This window comes from Melozone crissalis, unplaced genomic scaffold, assembly GCF_028551555.1.
Source record: "Melozone crissalis strain CALT ecotype California unplaced genomic scaffold, PUWL_Pcris_2 ptg000027l_1, whole genome shotgun sequence".
NCBI classification, from domain to species: Eukaryota; Metazoa; Chordata; class Aves; order Passeriformes; family Passerellidae; genus Melozone; species Melozone crissalis.
The window spans coordinates 87,457,196-87,469,717 of record NW_026535805.1 but is presented as its reverse complement, the minus strand read 5'-3'; the positions used below and the strand labels follow the sequence as shown (position 1 = coordinate 87,469,717).

The window sequence follows — 12,522 nt, the reverse complement described above, 5'->3', positions numbered from 1 at the left end:
TTCATTAGGTTTTGGGAATGGTTCTTCCTGGACATTTTCCTTGAATTTCATGTCTGATATGCAGGTTTTGGCTCATACCCATTACAATATTCAGAAAGTTGAAAGGCATTCAGAAAGTTGAGACAGCAGTCAATCTTCATCAACTGGCCAGTACTTAATGAAAATTGTTGTTTCTAGTATTGCTCAGTTTTGCAGTTCTGCTGGGCCTGTTGCTGGATTAAAATAGTTAAATTTGTTTCATAGATTCTATGCAACTAATCTTCAGGCTCTGTGTGTGCTTTTTTGTGAAGAAATGGCCACTCAGAGACCTGATGCATTACATATACTTTAGTCTTGCCAGGGAAGTCTCCAATGATGCTTGAAATACCATACTTACCAGGATTTGTAGCTGATGTTTTAAAGCTTACCCCTACATTTTCCAACTGCACATGCAGACATTCTTCAGGATTTAAGCAACAGTGCCACAGTTCATCCAGAGTATGACTGGGCAGTCTCTAGGATAAAAAGAATACTTCCCTTTAGAGCCTTCATGATGTTTTTTAATTCTTCTGTAAGTTGCATTGTCCGTATGGATTCCAAAATTTCTCTCTCTTACAATGTGCCCCAAGACTGAGTTTATTTTTCAGCAAAGACTGAAGAAGCAGCAGCAGAAGCTGTTTTCCTTGCCATCTGCAGTAAGAGCAAGGACTCTTCATTAGACATCAATCTGTAAAGTTTGTCCTGGTCATGCTTTGAGGCACAGGTGTGTCATGACAAGAAATGTGAATGGGCAGTGCATCTCAAAGAGGAGACTGCATCTGTAAATAGAGTGGTTCTTCATTTCTTTCTCTTGTTCTTTGATGCCAACATGCCCGTGGAAAAAGAAAATGTTTTGCTTACCCTTTTTTTGTATAATCATTAGAGGGTTTTTAATTATACACTTACAAGCTAAAATTCTAATTTGGACTTGTCAGCCAGGACTGTCATGTTCAAGCTTGTGAGCCATTACTTATCTTGTTAAAAGGGACAATAGCTCAGATTAAGGTTTTGGAGACAGACAGTGCCACCAGTTCCTGATGGTCAGCTTGGGTAACATCAGTTATGCTGTTCTGCGTTAGGAGCTGACTAAAGAGGAACAAGTCCTTCTCTGTCACAAATTGCATCTACATCTGTGGTGGCAGAAAATGTTGCAATCTTTTTACAACATAATTTATTAGAATCAAGTTTTCAGTTTATTTATTTTTCTCTAATGTTTTTACAGCCTTTTTTTTTTTAACCTAAAACAAAAGTACAAAAGTAGTATTTATGGTTTATTGTTTGAAGTTAGAATGCAGTTCTCACCAGCAGACAAGCAGGGTGTTTTCTTATTTGTTTGGTGGAGTTTCTTTAAAAATTTATTCCCTGTCCAGATACTTGGATTTATTTTTCTGTAATATTTACAGTGCAAGGAGGGAGAAGAAATGTACCAGTGTACATAGTTTTAGCTTTAACCACAATGTTTTTTGCATTCTGCTTTGTGCATCCTTTGACCATCTGCATCTTGTTAAGACTGTTCTTTATGAAACCTCTAGAAATAGCTAATATCTTTTAGACAAAGATACCTACAGTAATATTCAATAGCATCCATATCAGGCAATAGTTTGCTTCCACAGAATTCAAGGGCCCTTGAATGAAGGACATTCATTGACTCCAGAGGAATGAATCAGACCAATCCTGATTTTGCTATTTTAGACATGTGAGTGTATAAACATGTGTGCAATAATTATGGATTAGTATGTGTGTATTTATGCACTGTGTGGAAATACACATAGCTGTATGTGTGAAAGGGAATTAAATTTTACCAATAGTCAGTTTGCATTGTTAATAAAAACAAACAAAGAAAAAACCCAAAAAAAAAACCAACAAAAAAAATCCTAAAAATTCTTGGAAAGACAAAAGATGGCTTTTCCTTCTCTAACCTTTAAATCAAACAACCTATTATCTCCGTGTTAATGTTTTGAGGTAATGTTGTGCTATAAAATAGGAATAGAAGAATCTGGTCTGTGTCATGAACAGGTATATTGCTGTCATTTAAATGTGTCTTTTAGTGTTAAATGTTTTATTATATTATTATTCTTTAATGTATTATTATATATTATTAAATATTATTTAATGATATATCTCAGCTGCTTAAAACATTTTAAAATGTTCCTTGAATATTATTTGAGTTTTTTTAGGCAGCTTGTTCTGTGTGGGATAGCTCTGTAGTATAAGCCAATTCTTCATCAAAAATAATTTTGTGAGATTTTTTTTTCCTGACTTTAAAGATCAGGAGGGTACCCAAGAATGATTTCTAAGTGTTTCAGTCATTCTAGAAGTTCAACTTCCTTCTACAAGATGTTGGTTTTATGACACAAAAGTGTGTCATAAAAATTAACATTAAGTTATAACAAGGAGATGTTTTTATTTCACTTAACATCTGTAGCAGATGTGAAATATGTAATTATTTTTGTAAAAGACTTCATAACTTTCACGATTCTTTTGTTTGGCAGATCTTTCTTCTGTTGGGCATTTCAGACAATTGATAAGCATTATTCAGTGGCATATGGTCTGAGTCTGACGTGCTTTGAAAAGAGTAGAGAGTACTAATAATGAGGATTCTGTGAAAATGGGAAAACCAGCACAACAGATATGCTTTGAGAAAGTATGGGGTTTTAGCATCTTGAAACAATATATCACACTCAAAGGGACAGAATTGGGCTGCACAATCTGTTAGCTCATTCTTGTCCAATCTGGTCTCCTCCTTTCTTTTGGAGCCAGCATTGTCATCAACTTGCTGAATTATACTCTGACTGGAATGTATTTCAGGCACAGGGTAATGTATCTGCTTAAATGGAATCCTATCTTTCTACAAAAGCTTTTTAAGTATAATAAATTTAAAATATAAAAAAAAGTTCTATTAGCTTAAAGTAAATGGTTCAACAGTTTACATATGTGCAGGAACAAAGAAAATGACTACTTAGTAGTTTTACAAAAATCTGGTTTGTTTAGAAATTAGAAGAGAAAATGTAGAAGTAAAGTTTATTTGAAAATATTTTGCAGTGCTACCAGGTTCCTAAATTGGTTTTCAGGAGATATTTTTATTTGTTCATCAAAAAAAAAAAAAAAAAAAAAAAAGCAAAAAAAAAAGCTATGTAAGAGAACCAAACCTTTCAGCCTGTGCCTGATCCTGGTGGTGTATGAGTCCAGGGAAAAATCACTTCCTGGCATTAGGTTCCCTGCATTGGTGTTGTACAGGGCTTTTTTTTAATGCCAGTACAATTTGTATTTCCTTATATTATTTTAATTTTTTTTCTGTTCTTAAGATAACATAGATTTCATTTATCCTTCTGTGAGCAAAACTACATGACAGTTGTTTTCAGAAAGATAAATAGTAATTGAGTCATAACAATTCAGAAATGTTAGATTTGCTTTATAGTCACAGTGCTGTGTCTGTTTCTGGTTAATGAACCTATTAATTGTGCCATTATTTCTTAACAGAAATTTATAATATTCTTACACTACACTGACATAAAGGAGTTACATTTTTAAATAAATTGACATGAGAATTTTAAGCCTTGGATTGTGCCTATGGGTAAAACAGTTATGTTTATTACAGTGATTTATGTGAAAGTAAGGGGTCAGCTAAAAATGACTAGGATTCCCTGCTGCTAAAATGACAGGATAGCAGTGCATGTGCCAGTGCTCCTGCTAAGGGTTCTTTAGTTTTCCTGTGGTAAATTACACTGCTTTGCAGGTATGACTAACAGCACCGCAGGCCGCCGCTGTAATACGAGTCAGAGGGGAAAAGAAATAACCACCACTGATTGTAAAAGCAAGAAGAACATCTTTGAATAAATTCCCAGCAGTGTGAATTTAGGATGTTTTGTGCTGGCAACTCCATGGCAGAAAGGTTTAGCTCAGGTTGTGTGCTGGAAATAGCTCCCAGTGTAAAACCGCGTGTGCTGAAGGAACAGTCTAATCACTATAGACCAAGCCAAATCAGCTAGTTTGATCCCTGTACTGTTCTAGAGGAAAAGGGTGTTTAGATTCATTATTTTCCCAATATTACATTCTTTTGATGTGAATAATGAAATTAATGTCTTTGGAATTTGCTCGTTCCCTTACATTAAAGACATAAATATCATAAGGTGCTGATTCGTGGTGGGGAGAAGAAAAATCAATTCAGCCATGTAGTATCTTTTGTCTATTCTTTAATGCAGAAACTGACTAAAATCTAAATGCATTTTTTTTGTTTTTCACATATTTACCAATTTTATTTTCTATTTTTTTCATCCTAATTTCCTGTTCAATGTATACATATAGTTATTATTTCTTAAAGTGTGTACATAGGCAAAAGGAGCCTATGCAGTACTAGTACCTATTAATAAACCTGCAGTAAAAAAATCATTAATAGGTTTGATAATATTTTTAGTATTGCATGTTGATGGTCATAATTGTAGAGAAAACAGCATGTGTGTTCCCATTTACCCAGATATTTTTTAGTCTTAAAGAAAAACTCCCTAAGATGGGTCATAATTCATGTTGTCTACACTGAAGTCACATGTCTACATGTTGACTAGAGAAATCAAAGGTTTGGTGATTGTATCTAGATAGATAAACTTTATCCTTTAACATATCCTCCTTTCATTCATCTCTTTATTCTCTTCAACTTATCTACCCCGCTTTGTGCTTCCCTTTCCTAAATGGACTTATCCCCTTCTCACTTCTCAATTCATTGGGCTTTTTTCTTTCTGCTCCCTTTCTTTTCAGTATTTCATGGACCCTTACACTCTTGTAAGCACCCTTTTATTTTATATGTGCTAGATCAGTTTATACAACAAATCTTCCACATCTTACAGTACAGGAAACTCTCAGGAACATCCAGGCAACTGCATTGTGAGGGGAAATAAAGTTTAGGAGCTTCTATTGACAGATGAAATTGATTGATCTGTCAAAAGTTGAACAATTTCTTGTTTTAATTCGTTTCCCCGTTACTGCCATCAGTTATGGTTCTATTAGTCAAGATTACTTCAACAAACAAACTTTTTAAATGCTTTGCAATTTACTCTTCCTGACAAAATTGATTGATTTACAAAATCTTGTTTGTTTGTTTTAAAATCTTCAATATGGGCTGTTATATTCTGTAGATATTTTGGTGCCTTTTAAGGATTCTTTTTCTAATAGTAGCAACATGTTACTTGAGTCTAGAGATGTGAAGCATTTTATTTACATTAAGGTCTGGGAATTATAAAACACAGGAAATATTTAGAGAGGTTCCAATCTTGAACATCAGAAGTGAAACACCTCAGAGTCCTACACAGAAATGAAAATATCACTGTGGTCATGTGGTGCTATCATGTCTCAGTCCTTTGGAGAACTCAGTCTGAGATGAGGCTGAACACTGTGTCCAATTACTCAGTTGTCCTGACTAATTTGTTCTGCACTAATGTTTTTTCTCTAACCTTGGCTATACCTCCCATGACCACGAATGATTCTGCCCTATGTATGCAATATCATGATGCCACTGCTGGTGGCACCAGGAAACCACTAATAAGAGCATAAATTTTAAAGTTCCTGGCTATAATTATATTAAAATCACATAAAATAATAAATGGCCTTAGAAATAAAACAATACAAATAATTTTGAAGGGCAGAATCAATTAACAAGACAGTTTCATTTGTTTTTACTAAGAGGATTTCCACAGAGGTCATCTACAAAAATAAATAAGTTTATTATCAAAGTTATGACTTGAAAATGTAGGCAAAAAAGATAGTTAAAATTACAGTAGTAAAAAGAATCCCAAGAGTCATTGACATCAGATTTGAAATAATTAGTAATAATAATAAAAATAGCTTTTTATCTGGACTTCTGAAAGTTTTAAATGAACACACTTAATAGATGTTGGATTTCACTGAGTTTGAGTCTATAAGTTACAAACTCACACTCAAAAGAATTTTTCAAATTAATTTGCATTTCAGCCTTTAAATAGAAAGCTTTCTTATTTTTCATTTTGATGGATAATAATTGCAAAATTATCAAACTGAGGAATAATGTTCAATGTTCTAATGTTCAAAGGCATTAGAGAGAGCCAAATTTATTTTTCATGACTGTTATTATGTTACTGGTTGCAGGGATTTGCTATGTTTTTATACCAGTCCTAACCCCTTTGATACTAGGGATTGCATTAAACAAACACAGAACAGAATGTACAGTATTTGCCAGACCTGTCAAGATATTTTCAGCATTTTCATTTCCTTGTCTGTGTTACTTAGCATGTCAATAAAGTCATGTGCATTTTGTATTCCACCCCCATTGTTAATATAGCATTTTTTTAGACAAATCCAGTCTTTTCAGACACTGAAGAAGGCTCTGATTTCCTGCTTGTATAAACAGCATAAAGCAAATTATCATTGCTACAAAAACAAAAAAATAAAGATAAAAAACCAAAAAGTTTAAAATTTCTTAGTAATCTGTTTTAAAGCATGCAATTATTATTTCTGTTACAGATGAATGACATTATAGTCACAGTTAGAGATTCGAATCTGAAGCTGACACTTGCTTTTGGAATAGGCATGCACCATGCAGGTCTGCATGAAAGGGACAGGAAAACTGTGGAAGAATTGTTTGTGAACTGCAAAATCCAGGTACACATGTTCTTTTTGAATCCTGCTGTAATGAGTTTTACATGGAATTTTAAAAGTTGGCTTTTTGTTACATATACCTCATTAATCTTTCTTTTTTGTCTTAGGTTCTTATTGCCACAAGCACATTAGCTTGGGGTGTAAATTTTCCAGCTCATTTAGTAATTGTTAAAGGAACAGAATACTACGATGGAAAAACAAGGCGTTACGTGGATTATCCCATTACAGGTACTCACTTAAATTACGGAAATGCTCAAACCCTAAAATGTATTTCAACCATATGCAAACGACCTCAATTATTTAGTAACTGAATTTTGATTAAGACTAAGAGAATGAGGTAAGGGTTTTTTTCTTTGTTTAATGCAAGTTGTAAGAGAACTCTTAAGATTTTCTGCTGTAATGAAAGTGTTTCTGCTTCGTGAATCTTTTTTGATGCTAAACTCCTTTAATGTGTATCACCCAAAATAGACATTAAACAATTAAAGGGACAGTATAAAGCCTTGTCTCTAGGCTTTATATCTAGTTAACTAGGTAATTGTATAAAAGGAACTTTTCAAGCATTGAGGTTTTTTCGTTTCTTAAACCTTTTCTAAATAGAAACAAATCTTTAACAGTAAACTTAGCCATGGTTTGAAATGCATCAGTTGAATCACACACGTATGAGAAAATAAAATTATATAGTCACTTAGTAGTAAATGCAAAACCTTAACTGGCCTGGTATCTTAAGTGATATAAGGGATACTTCAGAAATAAGCAGCTAAATTAAATATTTGAATTTCTGGCTTGATACAGACTTTCGTTGCTTTCTGGCTCCAGTAAACTCCAGTTTTCATAAACAGTTCTGCAGTGTTTTTAACAAGCTGAAGAAAGTGAACCATGGGAGAACTTTTTTTAGAGTTCAGGCAGGGAGAATATTTGTCTGGATGGTACTAAGTTTGAAGAATGAGGACAAGCTAAATTTATTCCAGGTTTCCTGTTCTGTTTTCCCTTTCTCTTTTCTGAAGAGAAAGTTTATTATTAAATACTCCTATTCTACGCTAGCGATGTGTACACCTAAGGACAATCTAAATAGTACTTGTTAGGTAAATACAGAGCTTGCATCTTTTTAGCCATGCGCTGTCTTTTCACTGAGAGAAGTTTAGTAACACAAAAAAAGCTCAAACTGAAAATACTACAGGGGTTACTTCTTCAAGTAACCCATCATAGAGCTTAATTTAGTGGTTGGTGCTCTGCAGGAAACTTGGGATCAATTTCCAGACCAAACTCTCTTTTTCAAAGGTTCTGGTCTGACCTGGGATCTCAGCCATGCACACTTGTACTTTGTGACAGCCCTTGGCTGATGTAAACTCACTGAGAGCAGAGCCTGCAGCGAGGTCGAGTCGCGCTCGTGCCGACCGGGGAGCGGCAGCGATCGTTCATTGCTGAATGGGGAAAAGCGGCAAGGGAAGAAATCAAGGGAAGCTTTAAATTTTGTGTTAGATCCATGGCACTGTCAGAAATCAGTAATAGAGAAAATAATCTATTTAGAAGAAATCAGAGACTCAATAAACAGTGCAGACTTACTATGCTGTTGTAGGAATCTTGCACAAGTTCACACAAAGGCTTCAGGGAATGCTGGTACTTTCACTCTTTATTACCATTTTTAATTCAGGTAACTTCAACACTGGGTGTCATTCAATTCCTAATCTTCAGTAGGACTCAGGGCAGGGGAGGGGGTGGATGGAATACCACCATCTGTGATGGAAGCATTCAGATTTTGTTGTCTGCACTGCAACAGAAAATGCAGATTCCTTATTTTATGAAGAAACATGTGGTGTGGTTTGCCTAAAGCATTTTTATTTTTAACTTTCTAGAGAGTATTTATGCATCTGGAACTTCCGTGGATAGGTTGTACAGTTTTGCTGCAGCAATAAAATGAAAATGTAATTAATTTCTTTCTGAAATACTTCCAAAAGTTTCACAGTACTGTCTTTAATGCTGCCCTCAAGTTATGCCTTCAATGTTCCATCATGATATTACTTGGCTTCTCCCTACTAAAGTTACCTTTCTGTGTCAGGAATGCGTTTGGCTCCAAGAAAACAGCTGAGGGCAGAATGAATCATTCTGGAGTGTACAGCAATTTCAAAATAAGCAAGAATGCTTCTTTGAGTGAAGTCAGAGGTTTTGGGGAGGACTTTTTCTCAGTTAACAGTCATTTATTTAGTCAGCCAGTTGTATCGTATTTAATATTTCAGGACTTTAGTCCAGTGGTTAAAAGCAGCCAAGCAACATATAGTCAGTAAAGAAAATATTGAGTTTGGATAATTACATAGTGAATGTTGGCAAAAATAATTTCCTGACACTTTTTGGTAAGTCCATTTCCTATATGGTATTATGCACAATTTAATTCACCACCACACAAGAGGTTGTTCCATCACCCTCCTGTGCACACACCTATTCAGAAGCGGCAGATTTAAACTAGTTTCATTTTACATCTTAATGTCACTCCTAAGCTAACAAAAGGAATAAACTGATAAAAAACATTGTTTCCTATACACAAGCCAGTACACAAGTGAAAATGTGTTACTAAAAACTCAGAATTGGGCTGTCTGTTTCTCCTGTTATGGTCAGTTGATGTAGCCCATTCTTTACTTTCTGGATTTTCCTTCCTCAACAGAGCTTTGGGCCAAAAGCTTCCTGATTATTAACTCAAATAAATCACTTCAAAATGCCAGGTGCTGCAAGCCACATACTGGGCAGGTATAAAAGAGCTCATACAAAATACACAAAACATTAAAACTTGTAAAATAAAGATGTAAAACTTATATATTGCTTTCCACTGTTTCTTCTAAGTTAAATAGCAGTGGTAGGTACCAGAAGGATTCAGAGCCATGGTGAATGAGGCACAGAGCTACCTATGCAGATGCACTTCTCAAATGAAGAGAAAACTAACAAATACATGATAAGCATGCTTATCCTTGGGGGCAGGTAGCAATGTTTTGCATAAACTAGTATTTTCAATGTTTACACAAGTCCTTAATTAGTATTTACAAGTAATGGTGTGTAGGTAATATGTCTGAACCAGCTTTTCAATCTGTATATTATGATGTGATGTAAGGACAACATGCAATATGAAACCATCTCGACTCCAGTGCTAATAACTAATATAACTTGTTTAAGTGGTAAATATAAAACTGTGCTCAGTAATTAGAAGTTTCCTATGCCATTTTATCTCTAAAGTAGTCAAAACCTAGGAAATCGTATCTAGCAGAAAAGCCTACATGAGGAACTTGTGTAAGTATGAAGTCAAGTATTTGAAAATTAGGAAATGATAGACAATTGTCATTGTAGCCTTCATGAGTTCTCTTACTCATCATCCTTAATTGCATGTAATAAAATGAGGGATGGATGTGAAATGGAAGGAGTGTAAAGATAATTTATATTAGATATAATCCTAGATTCCATTGCAATGGGTAATCTTTAAGTATACAAGAAGATTGTCTCTGACAGAAAGAAGTTCATCATAACTATCTGAGATGGCAAAGAAACCTACAAGCGTCAAAGCCAATAGGGCATACAAAGCCAAAGTAATGCAAAAAACCTATATTGTACATTATGCAGACCTAAATACATTTTTTTATACATCCAAACAAATATTTGGTTTACGTATTATTGTCTCTCTGGCAGATGTGCTTCAGATGATGGGCCGTGCTGGCAGACCACAGTTTGATGACCAAGGAAAAGCTGTCATTCTGGTTCATGATATTAAGAAAGACTTCTACAAAAAATTCCTTTATGAACCTTTCCCAGTGGAATCAAGGTAAAGATAAAGCAATCAGAAAAGCTGATCAAACTATGAGCAGTACTATAAATGAGGAATAGAGGACACGACAACAAAATTCCTGTGCTGGATAAGTCCTAAATACTGGGGTCAAGAGGAAGATAATTCAAAGAAAGAAATTATCCATCTTTATGTAGAAAAATTCTTTCTTCCATGAGTTTTGAAGCACTGCTGAGCTCGTCAGTCCATTCCCATATCATACCACAAGTGCCTGTCCATTTAGGGGTGTTGTCTCAGACATGTGAAAGCACAAAGTGTTTTGCAAATGCAGTGTTTAGGACAACTATCCATGATCCTCAAAATCCTCTTCAAAATTCTGTGGCAAGTTACTAGTAGAAAAAAAAGGTGAGTTTATAGCACTTTTAAACCTAGAATATTTTATCATTATAGATAACACATTCTTAAAAATCTCAAAAGTTCTAAAAGTTCTAAGTTCAAGTTTACATGGTGTAAACTCTTACTAATACAGTTTTAACATATCTTTCCCTATAAAATTGCAATATTTTTGTGAGACGTGTAGAAACAGCACCTTTTTGTCCTTTTTGTAGCCTCTTGGAACCTAGCTGATGCAAAGTTTGCTGTCCAGCATAATCTAATTTGTGCCTTGATTTTGATATTTTAACTTAGTTGTTCAATGAGAAACTAAACTGGTTACATTGGTCTCCTGTAGAGGAATGCTTCATGGAGCAATGCTCTGATAAATCTAATAGATCTAATAAAGCATGAACATTACTGAAGGCTTTTCTCAGTGGCAAAGAATTCACAGTGTTGTTCTCCTAAGGAAAATTTATCCCTCAGCATAAGTGATAATGGGACCTCTATCTGGTCCAATTATCTGGAGTTTCTGCTCAGGAAACTTGTTGGAGTTTGAGAGTGCAATCCACCTTTGAACTGTAGTTGAAATGGGCTGGTTTATTTGGAACTTAATTTCTGTGGTGCACAGACAGACATGCAATTTTTGCAAACAAGGAATGTGGAAACATACACTTCATTTCCTTAGGAAACCACACATTTTTTAACACAGAAGTTACATTTAGCACATAAGTCTAGGAGTTGAACTTCTTCAAAATAATAGTTAATGAGTGAAAAGAGTGGCGTGAATAAAATGTTGATGATCTATCCAGACTGCATGGCATTAGCATAAGCTAAAAAATATCTCTATTCCTTGGGATGTGGTGTTTCTAAAGAAATCATATCTTCCATGTAAGAGTAGTAATCACACCTTTGTTCATGTTTGGAAGACTATAAATACTCTAAATTACTAATAACTCCATTTTTGCTTTTGTATTTACCTTGTAATTCTGATATATTCCATCTTTCATTATAAAAAAAGAATATTTGATAAATTTTCATATGAAGAGTCACATGTTAATATCAATCTTGTTAAGTTCTCTGTACGTTGTAAACCACGTAACTTAGGTTTGTCTTGGCCTCTTTAATGATCAAGTATTTCATATCTTCAAAGGGATACTGGTTGGGATTTTTGGGGGGTTTTTAGTTTTGGAATGATTTCCCATCTGTCTTACCAAAGAGCAGATTTATTAGCTTTGTGTAGTATTTCCAATTTGTAAAAGTAAACTTCATAGTTTTTTTAATTAACATTTTTTCTAAAAGCCATTGTTTACATATTTAATTGTAAGACTTGATCACTGAACACATAAGAGTCTTTGTGCTCTCCCTGATTATGGGCCTGAAACACAGCAAATTAGAAACAAAAGTAAATCCAGAAATCCATTTCTGTGGAATAGCAGTTGAATCATCTGTCCAGCTTCTGTTGGACAATCTGTGCAGAATGCCTGCAGTTCTGACCCTTGGAAGCATGCAGTCACCAGTACAGAGCAGTAAAACAGCTACTCATGCCAGATTATTCTTTACTTTTAGCAACAGGAAAAGAACACTGGGAGAAGAAAAAGGATATAATACAAGAAAAATTAAGTTGAACCTTAAGGATATTTGCTATTCTCTGATTGAACTCTAGCCAGGCATGATCTCATTAGATACTCTAATGGAGGTCTTTGTTCTGTTTAATGACTGACTATTTTATTTTTTAAGAATCATTT

The 12,522-nt window shown here is 34.5% G+C and overlaps 1 protein-coding gene across 1 annotated transcript in view; it reads left to right on the top strand.

Annotated features, from left to right (window-relative positions):
* Positions 1–12,522, top strand: part of ASCC3 (activating signal cointegrator 1 complex subunit 3) — a 251,047-nt gene that overhangs the window by 188,054 nt on the left and 50,471 nt on the right. The window contains exons 31-33 of the mRNA XM_054279359.1: positions 6,508–6,645; positions 6,750–6,870; positions 10,309–10,441. Coding sequence (XP_054135334.1) covers positions 6,508–6,645; positions 6,750–6,870; positions 10,309–10,441 — 392 coding nt within the window. The remainder of the gene's footprint in view (positions 1–6,507; positions 6,646–6,749; positions 6,871–10,308; positions 10,442–12,522) is intronic.